Below are 24967 nucleotides of genomic sequence, written 5' to 3'. Positions count from 1 at the left end.
CTTTCAATGCAGGAGATATGGGTTCCCTGGGTTGGGAAGATCCCCTGGAGGAGGGCATGGCACCCACTCCAGTATTCTTGCCTGGAGAACCCCATGGGCAGAGGAGCCTGGTGGGCTACAGTCCATGGGGTTATAAAGAGCCAGACATGACTTTGCGACTGAGCATGCATGCAGGATTTTATGTTACGCAGAATTTTAGATTCATGGTTATTTTCTTTCTGTAATTAACATTTTGCTACTGAGAAAACTAATTGTCATGTCTTAAAAGTAACTGTCATTTCTTTCTGATCACTTTCAATGTTTTTTTCTGTCTTCGGTAGCCTGAAGTTTCATTATGATTTGTTTACGCACGAATATTTTTTTTTTATTCTGCTCAAGGCTTCCTAAATTGTGCTTCCTAAACCTGAACAATTTATATCTTCCAACAGTTTTAGAGATTTTTCTATTTTCTCTTGATATTGCTTACACCCCACCCACCCCCATTACTTCAATTATTTCCTCAAGTATTTTAAGAAGAAGAACTAAAGCGCCTCTTGATGAAGGTGAAAGAGGAGAGTGAAAAAGCTAGGTTAAAACTCAACACTCAAAAAATGAAGATCAGGGCCTCTGGGCCCATTACTTCATGGCAAATAGATGGGGAAAAAATGGAAACAGTGTCAGACTTTATTTTCTTGGGCTCCAAAATCATTGCAGACAGTGACTGCAACCATAAAATTAAAAGATGCTTGCTCCTTGAAAGAAAAGCTATGACAAATTTAGACAGTGTTTTAAAAAGCAGAAATATAACTTTCTTGACAAAGGTTCATCTAGTCCAAGCTATGTTTTTTCCAGTAGTCATGTATGAATGTAAAATTTGGACCATAAAGAAAGCTGAGCACCAAAGAATTGATGCTTTCGGACTGTAGTGCTCGAGAGGACTCTTGAGAGTCCCTTTGACAGCAAGAGGATCAAACCAGTTAATCTGAAAGGAAATCAACCCTGAATATTCATTGAAAGGGCTGATGCTGAAGCTGAAGCTCCAATACTTTGGCCACCTGATGTGAAGAGCTGACTCATTGGAAAAGACCCTGATGCTGGGAAAGACTGAGGGCAGGAGGAGAAGGGGGCAATAGAGGATGAGATGGTTGGACGGCATTATTGACTCAATGGACATGAGTCAGAGCAAAATCCAGGAAATAGTAGAGAACAGGGATGTCTGGTGTGCTGTAGTCCATGGGGTTACAAAGGGTCAGACATGACTAACTGAACAACACAACAAAATATTTTAAAAATATATGGTAACCTTCTCTTTGCATCATCCATATTTCTCAACCTCTTGTAATATCTTACATTTCTTTACTGTTCTGTATTACATTATAGCCAGTTTCCTCAGATTTAACTTGAAGTTCCTGTAAACATCTCCTCAAGAATATTTATTCTCTTAAGACTATTCATGTAGGTTTTTATTCCAATGTCTTTAATTTTTTTCTATTGCTTCTCTCTCAAATGTATAGTTTTTGTAGTGTTTTATTTTAAATATTGACATTTAAGTCTTTCTCTGAAAGATCTATAATTGTTGTCGTTTAGTCGCTAAGCTATGTCCAGCTCTTTGCAACCCCATGGGCTGAAGCATGCCAGTCTCCTTAGTCCTTCACTATCTCCCAGAGCTTGCTTTGTTGGCAAAATGATGTCTCTGCTTTTAGGTTTGTCATAGCTTTCCTTCCAAGAGCAAGGTTCTTTTAATTTTATGCCTGCAGTCATTGTCTGCAGCGGCTTTTGAGCGCAAGAAAAGAAAATCTGTCACTGTTTCCATTTTTTCTCCATCTATTTGACACGAAGGGATGGGACCAGATGCCATGATCCTAGTTTTTTAAAAGTTGAGTTTTAAGCCAGCTTTTTCACCCTCCTGTCTGACCCTCATCAAGAGGCTCTTTAGTTCCTCTTCACTTTGTGCTATTAAAGTGGTATCATCTGCATATCTGAGGCTGTTGATATTTCTCTTGGCGTCTTGATTCCAGCTTGTGATTCATCCATCCTGGCATTTCCCATGATGTACTCTGCATATAAATTAAATAAGCAGGGAGACAATAATAAAAATCCTTTCCCAATTTTGAACCAGTCAGTTATTCTATGTCCAGTTCTAATTGTTGCTTATTGACCTGCACACAGGTTTCTCAGGAGACAGGTAAGGTGGTCTGGTACTCCCATCTCTTTAAGAATTTCCCACATTTTGTTGTGATCCGCACAGTCAAAGGCTTTCATGCAGTCAATGAAGCAGGAGTAGATGTTTTTCTGGAACTCCTTTGCTTTTTCCAAGATCCAGCAAATTTTGGCAATTTGATCTCTGGTTCCTCTGCCTCTTCAAAACCCAACTTGTACATCTGGAAGTTCTTGGTTCACATACTGCTGAAGCCTATCTTGAAGGATTTTGAGCATAACCTCGCTAGCCAGTGAAATCAGTTTTGTTGGCTGAATTTTGCTTATGGTAGATTAATTCATGTGTTCTGTGATTCTGGATTGTGAGTTCACACTTGGCATGGCTTTATTTGTGGGAATCTTATGGAGGGTTTGTGCTTTTTGTATTTCCTTCTACCAATCCATTTATTAAAAAGTATTGAATATTTCTAATCGAGTTTTTGCCTTGCAAGTTTTGAGATTAAGTAGTAAAATTTAAACTGAATCCTATGTGAGTGAAGGCCCATGATAGGAGTTCTATGGGGAGGTTATTTTCTCTCATATCCTGAGCCTAGGTTGAGAAGCAAACTTCCTTGTCCTCCTCTCTGATAGAGGATAAACTTTTCTCTCAGTCCATGCTTTCAATGAAGGTGCTGCAGTTTGAGGCCTCAGCTTTACGCAATGGTCTCAGTTCGAACTTTGTGCCTTGCATTCATTCAAACTCTTGTTTTCTACTAATGAACATTAAAATTCAAGCCATTAGTCTTCCTGACTGGGGACTAATCCCTACCCAGTCTGCAGTGTAAGCACTCACATTATCATCTGGATTTCAGCACTTTTTTTCTAGGCTCTTGGGGATCCTTCTTACGGACTCTGCAGCACATTGAGAAGAAAATATTTTACATATTATTGGGTTTTTCTAGATGTGTTTAGTAACAATTTTGTGGGTTAACCTATATTATTAATGTGAATGTAAGTTATTCTTTCATGATTTATTTTTTCTTTATGTATGCTATATAGTGATATTTTTTAGCCAAAGAGTTTTTAGTCAGTATTCAATTCATTCATATTTGTTATTGGAAGCTAATTCTGTTATTTCTTTTGTATTTTATTGTTCAACAATAATTTACCTTCCATTTAATAATTTTTCAATTCCTTTAAAAATATACAAGTTATATTTTATTTTTACCTTCTTCGGTGTTTTTAAAGGTCTATATATGTCTTTAAATTATATTTATAGAAACACTTAATATTTAAAACTTTTTAAAACTAATTTCAACTATTTTAAGCCAATTTCAGTATTTGTAAGGTAAGCATTAAAAGAAACAAAAAGCTTCTGAACCCCTCCTATGTGAACAAGGAATTTCATATAGCTTTTCTCCCCCACCTAACATTCCCCTTCTTCTTGATCTTAATACAATTTGAGCTATTAGATTTAGGTTTTTGTAACCTGAATTTTGACAACATTCTGTATTGAGACTACTTTTGACATTTTAATTAAATTTAAAAGTGGTTTGCAAACATTTAGACTTCTATTTTTAATTGATTTTATGTCTGCCACCAAATCTCATCTCTGTTGTTTGAAATATATTTTCAAGTAACTTTTTTTCCAAACTGCTGCAAATTTTCTGAGATTTTAAAATGTAACTGAAAATTTCTGTTGCTCTCAGTCTGCTGGAAATATATTATCTGTGTCACAAATTTTTCACTTCTCAAAGTCTACAGCTCTGGCTCCATTTTCTTTTGGAATTCGGTGTTATGAAGTTAATGACATTTATTCCAACTATAGGCAATTTAGTCTCTTTTTCTATGTCTGTGTTTGTGCGCGTCCTCGGGTAGATGTAAGATTTCTTTAAAATATCCATACAGTTCAAAAACATCACTGAGATGTGAGTATCAGGTCTTTATTCAGCTAAGAAAAGTTTTGTTTTTTTATAGCCTTGCAATTACTTTGATGACATTTGTACTGCTATTTCTTTTAGGAACTCTAAACTCTTTCAGGAATGCTCCTGGGGACTCTTTATAGTTCCCATTCCCTTGCAAGTAAGAATACAATTTTACATATGTTGATCCTCCATCTTCTGTCTTCCATATGTTTTGTATTCTTTTTCAGTGTTTTTCCTTTTCTGTCCATTTTGCATGCATTCTTGGAAAGATTCCCCAGTTTGTCTTCCATACCACCTATTAAATGCTCAGCAGCAACAAATCTATTCTCTCCTGACACACATGTGTAGAGTTTAATTCTGCCCTGCATTTTTATTTCTTTAAAACCCTATTCTCTCTTTCTCCTTCCTTCTCTCGTTTGGTTGCATTTTTTTCTTAGTCTGTTTTCTTGTCAGCTTCTTCCTTAGCCATGGAATTTGTCTTCATGCATACCAAGAAGCTTCCTGAAATGTCTCTTGGCTGGGCAGAACATCATGTTTAAAGTGATGCTCCCCTTCTGGGTCTTGGAGGTACCATCCCTGCTCCTTGCCTTGCAGTATTTCCTACAGGTCCCTGGGCTCTCTTGACCCCTTTTCATTCCTCCCTGAGAAGGGAAGACCCATAGTCCTGTTTTATGCTAGGTAGGAGGAGTGGATTGGCCTTGAGCTCTCCTTGTCCTTGCTTGCCTGATGCTTGAATCATCTTTTTTAGACCTACATCTAGAGGATGAGCCAGTGTTCAACTGCCAGTTGCCAACAGGCTTCATCTGCCAAACTGAAGTGGCATCTTTGTCTAAATACCATGTTGATTCTCTAGTGTTCTGACCTGATATGTCACAGGAAAAACTACACTCAGAGATGCACTGCTCCCACAATTATTACCATGTCTGCTGCAGCCTCTTGACTTTTCAGCCCCTCTGGAATGCATTGTGTCTCCATCAGCTCATCCGTTTCCACAGTTGTCTTGCTTGTTTTCCCAGTGGTCATGTATGGATGTGAGAGTTGGGCTATAAAGAAAGCTGAGCGCAGAAGAATTGATGTTTTTGAACTGTGGTGTTGGAGAAGACTCTTGAGAGTCCCTTGGACTGCAAGGAGGTCCAACCAGTCCATCCTAAAGGAAATAAGTTCTGGGTGTTCATTGGAAGGACTGATGCTGAAGCTGAAACTCCAATACTTTGGCCATCTCATGTGAAGAGTTGACTCATTTGAAAAGACTTTGATGCTGGGAGGGATTGGGGGCAGGAGGAGAAGGGGACAACAGAGGATGAGATGGTTGGATGGCATCACAGACTCAATGGACATGGGTTTGGGTGGACTCTGGATGTTGGTGATGGACAGGGAGGCCTGGCATCCTGCGGTTCATGGGGTCGCAAGGAGTTGGACACGACTGAGAGACTGAACTGAACTGAGCTGAACTTGGTTGTTTTCAGACTCTCTTGGGTATAAGAAGACCTTAGGGAAGGGAGGAAGATGACTCAGGGAAACTGTTCTTCATTTGCTTTGGAGCTGAATCAGTAATGGTAATGGATATTTACTGCATTCTCTGGTTAGTAGAGATCCTGGGTGTCTGAGTCAGATATTGACAGAATAGGAATTACCACGTATCTTCCTACCTATTTCTTTAAAGCAAGTTCTTTCTATAGAAGAGAATTTGGCATATGTCATACATGTGCTTGATAGGTTTTTCTCCACCCAGCTTCATCAGCCTTATAAGGCTTGTCAGTTCCTTCTACATCCTGGCAATTAGGTTGTCTGTCAGTGTTCATTCACCTTGTTACTCTGAGTCTTCATATTTGTCTGTATTTGCTGAGGCATTTTCCAGAGAAATAAGGAGAAACTTTGTTGGAAGCTACTAGCCAGAGGCCATTTTTTACAGAAAGTCCCACAATACATTTCAGTGTCGGTCTTCCCAGGAAGATCCTGAGATCCTTAAAGGGGGGCTTGGGGTCACAGACATCACAGGGTCTCTTGCACCTTGTTGGTCACCAACATGGAATTCCTGCTCAATAAACACTGAAAGTTTTGTTCTTTGCCTATTATCCATTGTTAAAATGCCTTAAGTAACCCACACATGATCCACCTGCTTCTCCAAAAAGAATTGATGAAAATGTGTCTTGTAGCTTAACATTCTACTTAAAAGTAGCTTGGGTCATGGACTGTGTAACAAAACCTTTCATTTGTGCCATTAAGCAATGCATAGAAAGAAAACAATGGGATAAAGGAGCAACTTAAGATCTCATGTACAAGACATCCATACGATCATTCTCAAACTGCTGTGAAAGAAGGCTAAACGCCGAAGAATTGATCCTTTTGAACTGTGGTGTTGGAGAAGACTCTTGAGAGTCCCTTGGACTGCAAGGAGATCCAACCAGTCCATTCTGAAGGAGATCAGCCCTGGGATTTCTTTGGAAGGAATGATGCTAAAGCTGAAACTCCAGTACTTTGGCCACCTCATGCGAAGATTTGACTCATTGGAAAGACTCTGATGCTGGGAGGGATTTGGGGCAGGAGGAGAAGGGGACGACAGAGGATGAGATGGCTGGATGGCATCACTAACTCAATGGACGTGAGTCTGAGTGAACTCCAGGAGTTGGTGATGGACAGGGAGGCCTGGCGTGCTGCGATTCATGGGGTCACAAAGAGTTGGACACGACTGAGTGACTGAACTGAACTGGTGCTCCCACTACTAAGTAGAATGAAGAAACCAGGCTAAAACTACAACAAAAGGGATACAGGTTGGAGGTGAGCAGGAACTTTCTAGTACAGTAGCTTCATAATGTATAGAAGGGAAGTTGGGCAGTTGCTTTCACTAGAAATGCTTTTCAATCTTTTATACACAAAGCTGTTTAGAGGTGGGGGTGACCTAGTTAGCTGCCCCCAAACCTTCCAACCAGAAGGGCCTCTGAGTCCTAGAAAAAGGGTCAGGTCACTCTTGGGTGCCTGAGAGTGCTCAGCTGCTGGCTTAGAGGCAAACATCTGTCACTTTGAAGGAGTGATTTAGTGATATCAAATAGAGGGGTGATTAATCAAGAAAACAAGTGAGCATTTGACATCAGAGAGAGAAAAAAAAAAACAAAAAACAAAACAGCCTAGGAGATGCTTTGGGGAAAATGGGCACCCAGGCTTGGAATCCCAACCAATGGTGCTTTCAGGGATATTTACAGAGCATAACGTGTTGCGAGAGAGATCAATCTGCTGAACGGCTAAATTAATATTTAATTTGCTCAGGAAAAGTCAATCCCCTGGGCTATTAGGGAAATTAGCAAAAGCCCTAAACTGAAGCTGTTTTTACCTGAGCCACCAGCGTGTTCTAAAAGTCATCAGTGTCATTCCCTCATACCCTTGTGAACTGATGTGTCCATCCCCACCCCACTCCAATTCTCTCCTCTCACCCCTCTTACTTTTCCTCTGCCTCCTTCTCTTCTTGTCATAGAACCCTTCCTTTAAACAAAACCTGATATAGATGCCCAGTAAAACAAAAGGCTGTCTGAACAGAGGTGAGGTCTGAAGCCCCATCCTCTGACTGTTCCTGTACTTCCCCACCTGCATGTCCCCTGAGAGATCCTTGGAGCACAGCTTGCAACTCCTAGACAGTGGCCCCCGAGCCTCTCTAAGCAGCAGAACCCATCAAGGTGTGGACTGTAAAAAACATCTGTGGCCCTACTCATCCCTACCGATTTATGATCCTCAGGGTGAGCTGTAGGGGCCAGAGGATATTAGGTTGGTGATCCTTGTGATCCTGGCACAGGTTCAGAGTGCCTGGCATAGTTCTTGGCATTCCTGCACTTGTGATGTCCCAGGGTCCTCCCAGGAGGGAGGTTTGCAGTTGGATAATGCCTTCAGTCAGGTCTGGAAGAGCCACTCTGTACCCACACAAGGAGATGTAGCACAAGATTGTGAGTGAGAGAGACAGTTAGGGGACATTAAGGCTTCCTGAGAGAGGTGGGCTTTGGGAAGAAGTTGAAGGCAGGAAATATATTTCAGTTTGCACAAAAACATCTGATACAATGCCTGTATGCAGCAGGTGCTCAATAAACACCTGTTCTCACTACCCACCATCATCCTTTAGCTGGTACCTTGCTGACTGTCCAATCCTTCCCGTTACCTGACACCTTTTTCCTCTTTATGGTCATCCTTCTCCACTACTCCATAAGCTCTCTCAGAGCAGTGCCTGTGTCTGCATCCCTACAGCCTTGAGCAGGCATGCCTGGCTAGTAGTTATTACCCAATAAATTTCCCTGGAGTAAGTGGGTGAGTGCATGCTAGCCAGATGCAAGGGAAGGAAAGCCTGGGCTGTGTTTAGGGGATCAAGCTGGTTGAACAGCCCAGCCCACAGGGAGGCTGGTGTAGTCTGGGCTGAGACGGCAGGTTCCAGGGAGCTTGTGGAGGAGTCTGGATGCCAGCCAAAAGTGGTCCGTCTTTCTTTAGCAGACAATGAGGAGCCATTAGGTTTCTGTACTGAGAAGAGATAAGATCAAGCTTGGCTGGAGGAGGACTGGTTTGGCAGCAGAAGGATTGGGGAAAGGAGGGGTTGGAAGCTGGGTGGCCAAGGCATTGGGCTGGCACTAGCACAGGCTCATGGGCTTGGGACAAGGGAGCAAGCTGTGGCAGAGGGGACTCTGCCGGATATGTCTCTCCTAAGACTGTGATGTAACAAAGGACAGAAAGGAGTCTGAGACTCATCTATCTGTTCATCCATAGGGGGAGGGCTGGAGGCAAAAGAGTCGGTGAAGCTGCTGAGAAACTCAGCAAGCAGAGGTTCTAAGGATGGAGCCTGGTCAGGGGAACCTCCTTGACAACTGAAAAGGGAACAGTAAGAAGTGCTAAGCAGGTAGGAGGAAAGTGGGCACTGTGGAAACTGAGGCAAGAGCTCCAGGAGAACTGGTCCCTAATGTCAGGAGTGCTGAGGGCCTAGGAGGACTACGAGTAATGGGAGCACGTTCTTCCTGGGACGATGGCTTCAGAGTCATTGGGATGTACTTGGTGCAGTGTGATGGGGCAGAGGGCAGCTGGCACGGTGTTGAGGAGGAGGAGGGAGTGAAGGCCGATGCCGAGGCAGCTGGGATGGAGGGTAGTGGAGAGGGAGGTAGCCTGAGTCAGAGAGGGGAAGCAAAACAATGTCAGAATGGAGATAGGAGTCTGGCTAGGACTGAATAGGGGCAGTCCCAAGCAGAGGAGAGACTAAATATTTCAGGGTGAGAACTTGATTTGGCAATGCTGTAAGAGGAGAACAGGGAGCATGGAAGAGGCCATCACATGTGCCCACTGTCAAGTCATTGACAAATCTGGGAAGGCTTGGTGGGAAAGAGGTGACTGTTGGGGGGAGGGGTGACCTAACAGGTCGTCCCTGATCCTAAAGGAGGAGACCATCATCAGGTTTGGAGAGGGGGAGGTACAGTGAGGACACTTCTCCAGCATAGTGTTACAGCCTCAGGGCAGGTCCTTGATCTTAAACCATCCGGCTAAAGAAAGCAGAGCTGGGGAAGCTGGGCTAGGGAGAATCACTCCTGTCTCCAATGCCCTGTCCCCCTCTGCAGTCCTTCTAGTCCTGCCCCCACAGTACGGGTGCCTTCCCCTGCCCACTACCTTGCAGAGCTCTCCACTGTCCCTATTGCATTACGCCCCTCTAGGGGGTTATGTGACCACTGGTCATTACCATCTGACCTGTTTTCTGGGATTGGGGTCCTCAGCAGATGTTCACAAAACACGTGGGGAAGTGAGAAGTCAGGGACTTCTTGGGGAGGAGAGCAGCAGGGAGCTGGATAGGAAGCATATCCCTTGCTCTGCACACTGGGCTGATGCCCCCAGATTCTCTGAACCTCATTCATTCAGTCAGCAGATGCACGCCATGACCTTCGGCGGGCGAGGCACTGTTCTAGGCACTGGCCATTCCGCAGTGAACAAAGCACACACGAATCCCAAGAATGAAGACCTCATTTTAGTAAGGAGAGACCCACAATAAACAGGATAAGTGTAAAACCACATGTTAGGTGAAGTGCTATGGACAGGAGGAATAAGGTGTGCCATCGGGCTTGCACTAAACAGGGTAGTCAGCGTAGTCTTGCTGAGAAGATGAAAGAAGAAAAATTTGATTATTTAAAGCTCACCTAAAGCTGGTGGGCTGTAAAGGGAAGGGCCTGAGTCCGTTCCTTCCCTTGGCCCCCTAAATCAGGGCGTGGAGAGCTACGGCCGGCCGGTGCGGTTCTCCGAGAGCACCACCAGGTGGAGCCCCGACCCCTCCTAGCGCCTTCCGAGCCCTCCCGCACAGCCTTGCAAGCAAAAGTTTTTCTTAAACTAACAATGCCAGTGTAAGGAGGTGCTCGCGCCTGATTGGATGGGGGAATTTTGCAGGTTTGATTCCTTGATTGGACAGGAGGTGTTAGGGGTGGGGAGAGAGCTGATGGTGGGGGATCCCGCTCCCTCCCCCGTCAGTCTGGCCGGCTCCGTCCTCTCGTAGGCTCGGATGTAGCTCGCAATGTGACACCAGGACGCACACGCACTCGCGCGCTCTACCCGGCTCGCACTCCCTCGCCCTCTCTCTCTTACACACAGGCACGCACACACCCACCTCTCCCATAAACACACACACACACATGCACACCCACAACCACGCGCGCCCGCACCGCCCCACGCGCGCACACTCCCGCCCACGCCCACGCCGCGCTCCGGGGAGTCCGGTCCCGGCCCGAGCGCGAAAGGATACGGAGAAGCCACCGGCGGGGAGCGCAGCGGCGCCCCGGGACGCGGCGCCCTCCCCGCGCGGCCGCCTCGGCTCGGGCTCGGCCTGGGGGCCGCCGGCCGGCGATGGCCCTGGATTTCCTGCTGCTGCTCCTCCTGGCATCCGCAGTGGTCGCAATGGAAGGTAACGTAGCCTCCGCGGAGCAAGTTGGCGGCTGTATCCCCAGGGCTTCTCTGGCTGCTACGTGTCACCCTCATCCCGAGACCCGAGGGCCAGGTTGTGGGAGAGCGTCGGCCACCACTGAGCGCGGGGCTGGGGCGGCACCCACCCGCGCGCCCCCGGCTGGCTCTCGGCGCCCGCAGCTGGTTCGCGGAGCCCCCTGGCTCCCGCGCTCCCTAGCAGCCCTGGTCTCCCGCAGCCTCGGAGAACACGGAGCCCGCTGCATTGCGGTGCAGGCTCCTTAGCTCCGGCGCAACTATGCGTTGGGGAAGAAGGGGCGCCTCTGGCCGTCCGGCCGCTGGAGTGCGGGCGTCTGTCCGCTCCCTTCCTATCCCGGGCACCGATGCCCTTAGGCGGCCGCGCGCCACCTCTCCTTTTCCCCCGCTCCGGGTCCGCAGGCTCCGGGACTCGGCTCGGCAGGCTGGCGCTGCACGCGGGGACCGAAGAGGCTCTGCCCCGGTACCCTGCAAGTGGCTGCCGAATGAGAGGGGCTGAGTTAGATGGCCCGACTCTCGGGGGACAGCTTGGTGGTCCGGGAGCCTGCGGGCTGCCTTCTTCCCGAATCCGTCGGGGAGAAGTGGACACCTTTGTGGCCTCTTGCACCTGAAAACGAGGGTGGGGTAGGGTGGGTGATTGGTCCTGCCTAAACTCGCCCAGTCTCCCTTTAGGCTGGGAAAGGTAGCCTATGCGCAGCATTGCTCTCCCCGCTACTTCAGCCTTGACTGTGCCTCCGCCGCCGCCGCGGCGGGGAAAGCGCGCTCGGCGGGCACCGCGCCTGGCGCAGCAGGGAGCTCCGCGCTCGGCGGCGCCCGCGAATCCCTGTGGGAAATCCCTGCCCCATTCCCGCCTCCCGCCACCCGCCCTCTTCTCCCGCCCCATTCCTCGCAGTTGAGCGGCGGTCGCACCCCGCTCCGGAAACACAGCCCGGCCTGGAGCGGAGTTTAGTGCCGGGATGAAAGCAGCTCTGGGGGAAATGCGCACCTCAGCCCCGCTCGCTGTCCCTGTGTCCGAAGCGGGTGAAACTCCTTCGAAGGACTTCGCGCGCGGCCCCCGGCGCCGGCGCCAGCTTCAGGGCTGGGAGCTCGCTCCTCTGGGCTGCCCGGGTCCTTGTTCTGCTGCTACTGGTTGCCTAGCGGAACCCTCCATCCGCCCCACAGCCCCGTGGTTCAGCGCCCCGACCCCTCCGGAAAGCGCTGCCCTTCTCCAGGCGAAACTGGGGCCTTTTGGCCCCGGGCGGGGATAGGATTCCCCGGCCTGGTGGTGAAGACCACCATATCCACGTTCGTTCTGGTGGCGGCGCGGGGGTGCGGCGATTAACGCCTAGAAAGCTCGCTCTTGCTTTTCTGAAGGTGGTTTTTTGTCTGCCCTGCGCGTGCCGCTGCCCTTTCCGGCTGCTGGGTCTTTGTGCTTGTGGGTTGCTTTTGGGGTCGTGCAGGGACTGGAGCATTGTGGGGCGCAATCAACGCCCCGCGCAAGGGCTGCTCTGGTTTGGCTTCTTGAGGGACAAGCGCGGGAGCGGCCGAATTAGGGCCGGGTGGGCGAGGCACACTTCCAAAGCGGTCAGGACGACCTGGGAGAGCGGGCATTTGCAATGGTCGAGGGCACACTGGACTTTCTAGCGCTGGGGCGGCGCATCCTGCCCGCCTCTCTTGGCGTCCGCTGAAGGGTCAGCGTCTCGGCTCGGAGAGCAGATAGGTGCCCACTTTAGGAATCTGGTTTCAGGGTTGGGTTTCCACGTTGAAGGAGGGCACTTACAATTTTGTATTCGAGCGAAATTGGGGAGTAAATGTATAGGAAGTCCCCAGGCGTCTGGCGGCGTGCTAGTTCCGCCCTAGACCCTCTCTTGACCTGTCTGTTGAACTGGAGCGGCCCCAAGGAGGGTGCTGTGGTGCTGGTACCCAGCCCCGTGTACCCATCCGGTCACTCGTGGGTTCTGGAGCGACCCAGAGGGTGGGGCCTGTGGCCTTTCTCTGTGCGCAGCCCAGAAACTTTACCTTTAGCCTAGCCAGAAGAGCCTGGCTTTCTGGGCTGAACGTCTCTCTGGTAAGGGTTAAAAGAAACACCACATTCAGCAGAATATTAAAGCAGCCCCGGCCTCCTGCTCAGTGCACAGAGATAGTACACACCATTCACTCCTGCCTCTCCCGGGTAAGCACAGGCAGGCTCATTTTCTCCTCTGCACACGCGGAGGTGCCTTCCCGCCTGCCTGGCTGGGCTGGGGCCAGAGTCATTCGTTTGTGATGAGTGAGGAATAATTATCAGAAAAGTGGATCAATGAGCTGCCTACGCAGATCGCAGATCCCTCTCAAACTGCTGTGGCCAGGGGGCGCCCCTCTTGGCGGATTTGGCCACTTCTGTGTCCGCCTGTGGTTTTTCTGTCCTGGGTCTCTGATGGAATTTCAGTGGGGCCTTGTCACCCATGGCAAGCAGCTCCAAGACCAGGCAGGTCCTCAGCACAGGCCAGGGCCAGACCAAAGCTTTAGCAGAAACCATGGGCCAGGTGGGGACACTTAGCCAGAAGCAGGCAGTGTCCTATGAGGCCCTCTGCCTCGATGGAAGGAAGAGGGAGCTGGCTAACCCGCAGAGAGGGGTAGGCCCACGCTGAGGGACACCGCTCCTGCTCTCTGCCCTCTCCTCCCACTTACATCTAGCCCTTGGCTCTGCTCTGGAGACAGAGGGCCTGCAGGGCAAAGGCTTTCTAAATTTATTTTCAGAGAGGAGCAGGCAGGCTTGGGGTGGGGGTGGGGGTGCAGGGATGCTGACGTACCCTGGACTTCTGGACAGAGAACCAGGCCTCTTTTCTCTGTTTCTAGAAAAACAGCTGCCTCTTGAAGCTCATGTCTTTTCACATTGGATCTGAGCGCTTGTCGATGGGCTGCTGGTGTCTGCAGGCTGCATTCTCTGAGCTGCCCTTTGGCCCATGCCCTTCATGATGGAGTCTGGAGACCCGGGCTTCTATGGTGTCGGGCTGGAAGCAGACACTTTCCCGCGGAGTAGAGTATTCCAGAGCTAAGCGTGGTGGCCCTTCTGGAGGCAGTGCTCTGGAATCATTGACAGCCTGTAGCCTCCTCCTAGCCCCAGCACCAGTGTCTATGAATGACCATAACAAATTCAGGTGGTCTCTGGTTGCCACGCTGGCTGGCCAGCCAGAGCACTCCCAGGAGAACCTGCTCTTTGGTGTGGCCCAGAGTGAAATCCTGGACTTGCCACCCTTGAGTGTGCACATGTTTGATTTGGTGGTAGATTTCTCAGGACTTAGCAAATAGTGGATTCTCCGGAGGAATCTCTGGTGCATGAACACACATGCCACACCTTGAAATGCAAGGGCCCTAAGTTCACCATCCACAGTTAAGTCTATCACAGGTTGGTGGCGAAAACCCCCAACCTCAGTCTGGATGCCTACAACAGGCTACCAGGTCAGGCAGCAATTGACTGTTTCTGCATTTTCAGTTAATGTTTCTTTGTTATGTGTGCCTCTGATTTGGGTATCCTGAGCCAGCAAGTGGTAGCAGGCACCAAAGTTTTAATCTGGAGGGAAAAGTAAATTTGAGAGAGTCCTATCCGTTAGCTGACTTTATTTTCTGTGCATTGTAAAATGGTTGCCATTTACTCCGTGTTTGTAGAGGGACACCCGAAGCCATTGAGTGGAATGCTGGTGAGATAGGGTAACTCAGCCTTGGGCTATTTCTCGAGAAGAGTCTTGGCAGTGTAGACAGCTTCAGGGGTCGGGCCCAGCCCTGGCCAGTCCCAAACCTTCTGGCTTGGCAGAGCAGAGCTGCCAGTAGCTGGTGATGCTCACCCTCTGCAGCCTAGGAAGTCAGACAGGTAACACACACATTATGAGGATATCCCTGAACTAGTTTAAAAATAAAGATGCTGTTAAAGTCAAAGATACATTCATATTATTAAACTAAAACAGTCATCTTAGTTAATCCTCAAGAGTTCTTAGAAACCCTATGGTTTTGAGTGTAGGGTTTCCAGTGTGGGCAAAGGGCAGAGGCAGTTTTGGAAGCAACAGAGGGGAATGTCATTTCAGGCAGGGTTTTTGGCTTGAGGCAGCTTCATGCCACCTGGGCAATTTGCTGTAGACTCTTGGGCTCTTTCTGCCAAAGTTCAGCAGGTCTGGATAGATTCTGAAAGACTGTATTCTGGCCTCCCGAAAGATCCTGCTGAAGATCCTGCATCCTGGAAACTCTGCCCAGGGGAATTTCTCTAAAATAGCTGCAGTAACAAATCCTGGGCAGGTCTTGCTCCACTTTGCCCTTGCTGAACAGCCTGGGCATCTTCATTTTTATCAATTATAAAGGTCCCCAGTGATGCAGATTCAGACAGCCTGGCACTGGTATATTTGGAAACTGCTGATAATAGCTCACACTTAATGCTCAGTGTTATTCTAGGTACTTTATGTAAATTAATTTGCTTAGTTCTTAGACAACCCTGTTGGATTGGTATTATTATCGACCTTCCTCTCCCATTTTTCAGATGAGAAGATTGAGGTACAGGGTGGTTCAATGATTTGATAAGGTCACAAAACTGGTAAGAGGTTTGCATTTGAACCCAGGCAGTCAGTGTTCTTAACCACTCCACCTCACTTCACCACTTTTGTGAACTTTGCGAGAAGAAAGGTTCAGATCTGCCTGAATTCACGGACCGGAAAAATTCTAGTGCTGATTCAGCCTCTGGTCACTGGGTACTCTGTTGATTACTGGGGACTCCATGTTTCCATGGTCATGGGAGAAGAGATGAGTGAACTGTTCAGACGGTCTCAATGCTTCAGCTGGAGCAGGTTTCCTGCCCCTCTTTTCCCACGATCCACCTACCCCACCCTGCACACGTGCAGATGCAGAGCTGGGGACCCTCACCGTGGCATGGCTTCTGATAAGGAATTTAGTAGCAGGACTGGGAGCATCTCTGTTCCTCCTCTTGCCCTGGCCAGCTCTCCCAAGGAAGAAACGATTGCAGACAAAGTCCCCTAAAGGAGATGGGCCTGGGCTCCCTAGGCATCTTAGGGGCAATGGAGGGAGCACACTGGACCCTTACCTGTCTTATCCCCTCCCCCAGTCTTCTAGAGCACATCCCTACACCTGGATTCTAGGAGTCTGCATTCCTTGAAGAGCTCCCTTTATGTCTCCCTCTTCTGCGTTAGCCACTAAAGCAACCTGAATATTTCTGTTAGATTTCCATGTCTCCAAAGCGGTGCAGAAACAGAGCATCGGATGCCTGCCCTTCTGAGGAAATTACTATAATAATAAAGTAACACCCTGGGAGAGAGTCCATATTTCAAAGTACAATTTTGCTGAGAAATTTCTCAGTCCCTTCTGTAGATTCTGTTTAAATTGCAGTGATAAATCAGGGCCCACAGGTGTGTGTTTGTGCTCAGAGGGGGGGCATTGAGTGACCAGGTCAAGGCCACCTGCTCCATCAAAGGCCCCTGACGCCTGACATCTGAGTTGCCTCACTAACTTTTGTTGATGATTCTTCTGGGGGTTAGAGAGATGGGAACATGCTGTGCTTGGGGCCCTGGACGATGGTGGACTTAGTTCTTCTTTGCTAATGGAAACCTGCTTTCCATCTGACCTAAGACACAAGAAGCAACTGGATGTCTAGTTCACTCTCTCCCTCTCTGTGTCCCAGTTTTCTCATTATTGAAAGACTAGAGGAAGGGCCATCATGATGGAGAGGATAGAAAGGGCTTGGGGTGGGGGCAAACCCCAGGGTAGAAGCAGTGGTAGAATTAGGAGCTTTGGGATGACAGTAGTAGGTAATGTGAAGTCTGGGGCATGGTGACCCCCTGACTAGTTGTGGGTGGGGTGTGGATCCTTATAGACTGGCGGGGGTTCTGCAACAGCAGCTCAAAGATGAGTGAGGGTGAGCTTGGTTGACATCAGGAAGGGCTGGAGCCTGGTGCCTCCACAAGGAGACGTTGCTCCTGGGACTTCCTGTTGGCCTGGCCCGGCACTGGGACCACAGTCTCCACTGGTCCCATATAACATCATCTGCCAGGTGCCTCTAAGTGAAATTTGGCTTTACATTTGCCACTAGCTTTGTGAAAGAGAAGGTGTCATTTCCACAGCCTCAGAAGAGTGTCTTACTCAACTCGCTCTCTTGATCCCTGGACAGCATGGAGTATTTATTACTCAGCCTCAGAGCTGAAAATCTGGGGCCCTTCGCTATATCGTAACGACCCCCATAATGGAGTCTTCAAGATCCTCAGCTACTAGAGACATTGAAGACATGGTGAAAAAGGCCCTCTCACTCCCTCCCCAGCAGAGGTGTTCCTCCAGGGCAGGGAAGCCCCAGCGCCCACAGATAACACAATTAGCAGCTGCTGAAGGTTCCCAGAGTTCTCAGTAGCAGAGCTGGGCCAACGTGGAAACATATAGGAAATTTCCCGAGAATTACCAGAGCTCATTTCTGCCCACAGGTTGCACCTGAGGCCCTAGTCTCTCCTTTCACTCCACCTGCTTCCTAGCAGCAAGTGACCAAATGACTGATTTGAATTTAACCTCCTTGCCCTGCTTCTCTATCCCCCCCACCCCGTGGAGGTGATAATGAGCAGAGAAATGGGCAGAGGCAGGTAGCCAGGAGGGGAGGGGCAAGTGAGGGAGCAGGGGGCCCCAGGCCTAGCCTAGCGCTCATGTCTGAGGTCCCTGGGACTGATCCAGGGGCCGCTGCAGCATGTGGGAGCCCACAGGGCTTGTTCCCAGGGCCCTGGATGTTGGGAGTAGGACTGGAGGCAGATTTTAGGGACGGGAAGAGACTTTCTAGAAATCCTACAGCCTGACAGCACTAGAGCCAGGACTGGACTAAGCTTTTGTTTTTCCATTTATCATGTGCTGATTGATCCCATACTCTTAATATCCAAGCATCTGTTGGCCCGTTTTACAGGTGAGAAAGCCGAGGCTTTGAGAGGTTAAGTTACATAAGAACTAAGATTCAAACTGAAGTTTTAACAAATTGAAGTTGGACAGCCCTTCAGGCCACTGCCTCCAAGTTCAGTGCGTTTTCCACTGAACATTGCTTACTCATGAATGAAAGCAGGGAGCACGTATTAAGCACCAGCTGTTTATTCACTCTCCTGCCAGGTGCTGTCCAAAGTACCGGAGAGTATCCTGATCCCTGCAGCCAGGCTTTCTTCTTGCTCTCTGGTCCTGCATGACCTGTGCTCCAGCTAGAGGAAAACCGTTTCCCATCTCGGTTTGCATTTTCCTGTTTGTACATGGCCTTTTCCATGTTCTCCCACCAGTCAGACCCCTGCTGTGGTCATTAGTGGTCTTCTCTTTGCCGCGTATCCGTCTGGCTCACGTCTTTGATGTGCTGCTCAGATGGTGGCTGCTTGGCATCTGTGCCGGGCTGTGGTGGTGGGGGTGTGTGGGGGGACTGGGTTGCTGTGGGCCTCCTGGAGCTCCCGCCACAGGCCTGCCTTCTAGACGGAGGGCCAGCTGCCCTTGTTCTCCTTTGGGAGCCGCCCCAGTTTCTGCCCTGTGCACCCCACCCTGCTTGGGGCCGTGTTACTTCCAGAGCTCTGGCGGCTCCTGCCCATCTGGACAGGTGCAGACTCACATCAGGGGAGGACACGGGGTTAGCATCAGGTTTGAGCATAGATGGATGTGTAGGAGGAGGGGGGAGAGAAACCCCTGAGCGTCCTAGTCTCACTGGGCCGTGCTCCGTCCCCCGGGGGCCGCGCCTGTGGACAGGGCTGAGCAGAAGGACTGGAATAATAGCAGGCAGCTTCATCGACAGGGGTGACAGAGAAAATGCCTTATCTGTGAGAGGCAGCTGGGCCCTGCAGTTAATTGTTCTGTTGTTTTCCTCTCGCTATTTTTCCAGCACATCAAGGTGGGACCTTTGCCCTTGGCTTTCTCATTGATGCTGAAGCTTGAGCTGGGTGGTGAGCTTGGAAGAGTGAAAACGAGGGGAGGAACCTCTCTGGGAGGGGCTGAAGGGCGGCCCATCCAGGGATGCTCTCAGCCCTTTGGCAGTGCATTCAAGTGGTCTGGATGAACTGGGGGTGAGGGGGCAGGCTGTAAGCTTCAGGGTGAGGAAGAGGGTCTTAGTATCAGAACATTCACTGAGTTGTGGGCAGGCACCCAGTGGCCCATGTTGGGCACTTTCAGACCATACTTTGGGTGTCAGACCACATACCATGCTGTTTGGGTTTATCCTGGCTGGGATATGCGTGAGTCTCTTCCAGCACCTTCATGATGTGAGACCTTTTACAATCTGGGTCCTCCTTTCCCCACCTTTCCCTGCTAGCATCATGGCCTGCTGCTCCATCTTCCCTGCTCCATGCCGGCACAGGAGCACACCCACCGCACAGGCACACCCTTGGGCATCCCCCATTTCTTTTCCCCGGTATGTGTAGAGGCCTACCTGAGTCTTCTGCTGCTGTGCACCTCTGAGTCTGTACCTGCTTGGTGTGTCTGTGTTGTGTTTGTCGCTGATCTTTTCTTGGCTAACTTTAATTTATTCTTTTGAGTTTACCACAATTCGCCTCCTCTGGGAAGCCTTCATCCCAGCCCCCGGCTGGATGAGGTTGCCAGCTGGTTCCCACCACACCTATTTATGCTTCCCTCAGTGGGAGCTCAGTCCACACTGGTCCGTAATTATGTGTTGATTTGTCTGGGTACCCCATAGCTCTGTGAGCCCCTGCAGGGTGGGGCTCCAGCTTACCTGCCATGGTATCCCCACCTTATGGCACATAGGTGACAGCAATAAATATATGTTGTATTAATGAATACAAAGAAAGGAAAATCAGCAGAACACACACCAAAAAAAAAAAAAAACCCTGAAATCATGTCCTTTGTGGGAGTTTAAAATGTCTGCAAGTTTTTCTCCTCTTTTCATCAAAATATGAAACCTAATTCTCCTCCTTTTTAAATATGGGTTGGCCTTCTGACTCTAATGAATAGACTATGGCAGAAGTGATCTTGCATGACTTTGGAGGTGAGTTCAGAGAAGATGCTGCAGCTTTTGTTTGGCTCTCTCTTACATGAGGGACGCTTGCCCTTGTGACTCAGCCACCATATTGTGAGGAAGCCCAAGCAACTTGGAGAGACCACTTGTAGATGTTCTAGCCACAGGCCTAGCTCATATTCCAGCCCACTGCCAGCATAACGTGCCAGACTTCTGAGCAGGGGAGTGTTCAGATGGTTGCAGCCCCCATCTTTCCAGTCATTCCTGTTGACTCTGAGTGGGAAGAGACAGGCTTTCTTCATTGAGCCCTGTCCAAATTATAGATTTGTGAACAAAATAGATCTTGTCATGTTTAAAATGACGGGGTTTTGGATTGGTCTGTTATGTAGCAATTGATAGCCAAAATATCCTAGGAGAAGTAGTAAAAGAAAAATGGTTTAGAGAAGACTAGAGAGAACTTGTGGAGAAGGCAGTGGCACCCCACTCCAGTACTCTTGCCTGGAAAATCCCATGGACGGAGGACCCTGGTGGGCTGCCGTCTGTGGGGTCACACAGAGTCAGACATGACTGAAGCGACTTAGCAGCAGCAGCAAAGACAGCTTGAGGAGGTTAGGGACGGGGAGAAGAAATGTCTCAGTCATTCAACTTCTATCAGATATTAGGAAATATCAAATATTTCCTACTATGTGCCAGGCAGTATGCACAAAACAGGGAGTGATGAAGGGGGACGCAGCCCTTGGGGGCATCCTAACGGTGGGACAGATGGTTGTTAAGAAGAAAAGTAATGGAGAACATAATTTCAGGAAAGTACTATGAAGGGAATAAACAGGGTGATGTGATGGATGCAGGGCACCTGAGAATGAGAGGAGAGGATAGGGAGGGAAGGCCTCTGTGAATACACGAAGGGTGGTCTTGCCAAGCAGGCCAGGCTTTGCTCTGCATGGGAGATGGGTTTTGGCTTGATTATGCAGTTCTTTCCAGCCAGGCTGAACCAAGCTGGGATAGACTGCCTTGAGGGATGATACAGCCCATCCCAGAGTGTCCAACAAGGGCCGAGCTGCTCCCAGAGGTGAGAGCCCAAATTCTACAAGAGGCAAATGGGGGATGCGAGCTGCAGGACAGAACTGACGGCTTGGGAGCCGCCAGGTTCATAAATACTGATACAGAGCCCATTTACTGAGCATCTACATGAGAAATGTACTTGAAGCTGAAAACATGAAGTTCAAGAAGACACAGCCGTTCTTTCCAGGAGCTCACTGATTAACACGTTGGTGGGGGAGACAGAGCTGTGCAGACTACAGGCTGTCACGGGAGGTGTGATGCAGTCTGCTAGCTGTGGTATAACAGTTGCACATCAGCTGCTACGAGAAACCAAAGGAGAGGATCATACTCCAGTGGGAAGGATTTGAGGCAGGATTGTGTGTGTAAGAGACTGATAGAGACACATCCTCCTTGGGGGATGGGTAGACATTTGTCAGACAGAAATGGGAGTGTGTTGGGATGAGAACCCAAAACTGATAATCGTTCCTGTCTTCTTTTTCATGATGGTGGCCCACTAGAGCTCTCCATGAAGGGCTTTACCTGTTTTGTTAGCCATATCTTCAGTTGTAGAGACGGATGTACAGCTTAAACTGGAGGAGAGCAAAGGTTAAGGAGTGGTTCCTGGCCTTTGTTTTCTTGGATATTTTGGGACTCAGGTTGTGACTGTATCTGGGGCACCAAGGCTGTCTCAGGGCTCAGTCTGCTTTTCTTTGTTCCTTAGCTTTGTATTTGTGTTAGCCAAGTTCTGGGCAGAACACAGATGGTATTCTCAAAGGGTTAGTTGAGGAGAGTTCAGTGAAGAGACTCTTTTCCAGAGGTGTGACCAGAGTTAAGGGAATTAAATGGGCTTCCCCTGGTAGCTCAGCTGGTGAAGAATCCACCTGCAATGCAGGAGACCCTGATTTGATTCCTGGGTCGGGAAGATCCCCTGGAGAAGGGATAGGCTACCCACTCCAGTATTCTTGAGCTTTCCTGGTGGCTCAGATAGTAAAGAATCTGCCTGCAATGCAGGAGACCTGTGTTCTATCCCTGGGTTGGGAAGATTCCCTGGAGGAGGGCATGGCAACCCACTTCAATATTCTTGTCTGGAGAATCCCTATGGACAGAGGAGCCTGGTGGGCTACAGTCCATGGGGACAACAAAGAGTCGGACATGAGTAAGCAGCTAAGCAGAGGACAGCAAGGGAACCAAACAAGATTGGGTGTACCCAGGATCTGGCAATAGTGGGAAGCGATAGCTCCCTAAGGCCAGAAATGGCAGTGGGAGGTGCCATCAGGACCTGGTCAGGGCTGTACTGGGAGAGGGCCCTGGGGGCAGAAGCTGTAGTCCTAGATAGAGCAGTGCATGGGGGCAGAGAGGGGCGATGTAGTCCTAGAACTGTTTCTCCTCCACTTTCTCATCGCCTGCCAGGACCTCCTGTTGCGTGAACCCAACAAGAAGACAGAGGACAAGGTGGCCTGGTCCATGGAAGTCAGTCTCCTGAGCCTCAAAAGAGTGCAAAATGAGCTGGAGAATGGGTCTGAAGGGGCTATGGAGAATAATCAGCTAGCTATTTACCTTGACTTTATCCTCCAACAGCTTTCCCACCAGATACTCACGTGGCTGCTGGCAGCTCAAACTCATGTCTTCTGGAAATTTTGGCAGAGTGATGAATTCTCACTCCCAGTGGCTCTAGCAGAGGCCCTGGAAGTTTTGCCTCCTTGGCTCCCTTGGGTCCTGAGTCTCTGCCTGAACCAGGCTCTGTCACCAGCATGTTGAAATGCACTCGTTGGCCAGCTGTGGGGTGCATGATTACCCATCCCCAGAGCTGGGGGGAGAGGGGCAGCCCAGACCCACCTGAGCCACCAGGCCAGAGATGGGGAGGGCTGGCTCCCCCCAGAAATGTCAGGGTGCTATTCCTGGAAGTAGTGGGAGTGCGTGCTGGACGGGGCAGCAGTCTTCCACCTTGTCACATCATTGGAACATAAGAGAGCTGGTCTGCAGGAAAGGAAAGAACATGGACTTTCAGGGCAGAAGGAGGCGGCCGTAGCTGTGATGGTCCTGGGTGAAGTTGTGGGAAACGCTGGGGAAGCTGTGGGTGATAGAAAAGTGAGACCCCAGGAAGGGCAACCTGGAAATGGCTGGGCCAGCAGTCTCTTCTGGCTGAGTCTCATCCTCTTTCTGAGGATGTTTTCTTTATCCCTGAGCATTAAGATCAAACTCAAAGTGATGAACAGGCAGACCAAAGGGGTATTTGACCGAAGGCAAAATGAGTTTAAGACTAGAGCATCTCAGTTAGACTCTGAAAAAGGAGGGCTCCTTTTGGGGACAAGATGAAAAAAAATGATGAGTGAGGAGCCATGCTTCTCACTGTATCTCTGGGTTCCAACACAGATACTACAACATCCTAACCTAACCATTGCATTTAAATTGAATGCTCAGTGCAGAGCAAGAAGGAAAGAAATGCGAACTCATAGGTACCTGGTAAGATGGCTCATTTCCCCTTACTTTCCCCCACTCTCAATCATGGCTTAGTTTCACCAGAAATTTCCATTTTGTGTCAGTAGCACATTTAGTTTTCTGTGTACTTTTTGACTAGGTTTTGAGACTTGCGTAAGGATGGCAGGTCTTCAGTGTCCTTTGCAGACTTCTTTTGTCACACCTTAAGTGTCTCTTTCTCTTTTGGGAGAGAGGTATCTGAAATCTGCTTAGAGTTCACCAGAGGAAGACTCCATTTGCCCTTCCAGGTTCCCTGCTCTTAGCTCCAACTTTCCTCTACTCCCAGCCAAGCAGAACAAGAACAGTTTGGTTTTTTACCCTTTTAAACGCAGTAGCACAGTGCTGCCGCTCTGCACGAAAACCCGTGGTTTTCTTTTTCCAATCAGAAGAAAGTAATTTTCCTTTCACTCACCTGACTAACTTGTTCAAGGCATCTCCTCCCCACCCTTTTCTGATATCTTGCTGCTAAGTATTTGCCAGTTCATTTGCATCTCAATGGTTCCTTAGCAACTATCATACTCTCCGGATTAGGTACAAAGCTGCTCTCTGACACAGACTGCCAGGGCTACATCGCCCTCTTTTATGGTACCTGAGTTCCCAAACCGAGCCCTGCCCAGACGCAAGAGACATTCACTGACAACATTGCATGGGTTCTGAATTACAATGCAGTTCCCCTTTTACTCTATCTGACACGCAGACCTCTAAGAAGACCCTGGTTCTTGAAAGGCTCCCAAGAGTCCATATGTTCTTGAAAACTGCCCTCTGATGTAGGTCTTCGGGAAGAGAGTCACAGATCTCAACGTTGGATGAGTGTCCTGTCTTCAGACAGGCAGTGGGTTTGTTCCATTTTGTAGACCTGGCTGCTGAGGCTCAGAGAGGTGAAATGATAGGATGGGACAGGAATCTGGACACGCTGAGGTGGGGTGGCCGGAGCTTGGGACACTGCTGTCACAGACCGTAAGAGTGACTCCCATTCGCCAACTATTGTGAGCTTTAGGAATAAACTGAAAGAAAAAATGAAAAAAAGAAATATAAAAAGCCAAAACATAGATATATGACTATTCTGAAATCCTAGGAGCTTTTTATTTCTCACCTATCCAGAAAGAGTAATTGGCGAATGAATATGCTACATGTGTACAGCACCTCATTTCTCTGATCTTGGTGGTCGGTGTTCTTTCCACTCTTGGGCTTGTAGCTGTGGGTCGCGCTGGAGGAGTGAGGGGAAGCCCGGTTTGCATGTGTGTTGGTGTGTCTGTGCATGCATGCGCTTGTGTGTGTATTTATGCAGATAACGTGGCTAGACTGTGGCCCGGGGACTGGTTAGCAAATCAGAATATTCCGCGCCAGTCAGTGATGCTACTTTTTTAGCAGCACCAGGCCTCCACCACCAGGGCTCACTGGCACGGAACAGCTGGCAAATGGAAGATGCTATTCAGAAAAGGACAATGAGAACAAAGCTCGTTCTACAGCAGGGCTGACCTTTGCGACTCCCACTTCACGTTGTTATTAAATATCCGGAAAAGACTGAAAGAACAATTATAGTATTGTCATAACGTCT

The 24967-nt window shown here is 49.0% G+C and overlaps 1 protein-coding gene across 1 annotated transcript in view; it reads left to right on the top strand.

The window, feature by feature from the left end:
• Nucleotides 1-10455: 10455 nt before the first annotated feature.
• EPHB1 (EPH receptor B1) overlaps nucleotides 10456-24967 on the top strand; it is a 462907-nt gene continuing 448395 nt past the window's right edge. The window contains exon 1 of the mRNA XM_070794456.1: nucleotides 10456-10938. Within this exon, the coding sequence (XP_070650557.1) occupies nucleotides 10881-10938 (58 nt within the window). The 5' untranslated portion in view covers nucleotides 10456-10880. The remainder of the gene's footprint in view (nucleotides 10939-24967) is intronic.

The sequence above is a fragment of the Bos indicus genome, chromosome 1 (assembly GCF_029378745.1).
Source record: "Bos indicus isolate NIAB-ARS_2022 breed Sahiwal x Tharparkar chromosome 1, NIAB-ARS_B.indTharparkar_mat_pri_1.0, whole genome shotgun sequence".
Lineage (NCBI taxonomy): Eukaryota > Metazoa > Chordata > Mammalia > Artiodactyla > Bovidae > Bos > Bos indicus.
This window is presented reverse-complemented; position numbering and strand designations above follow the sequence as displayed.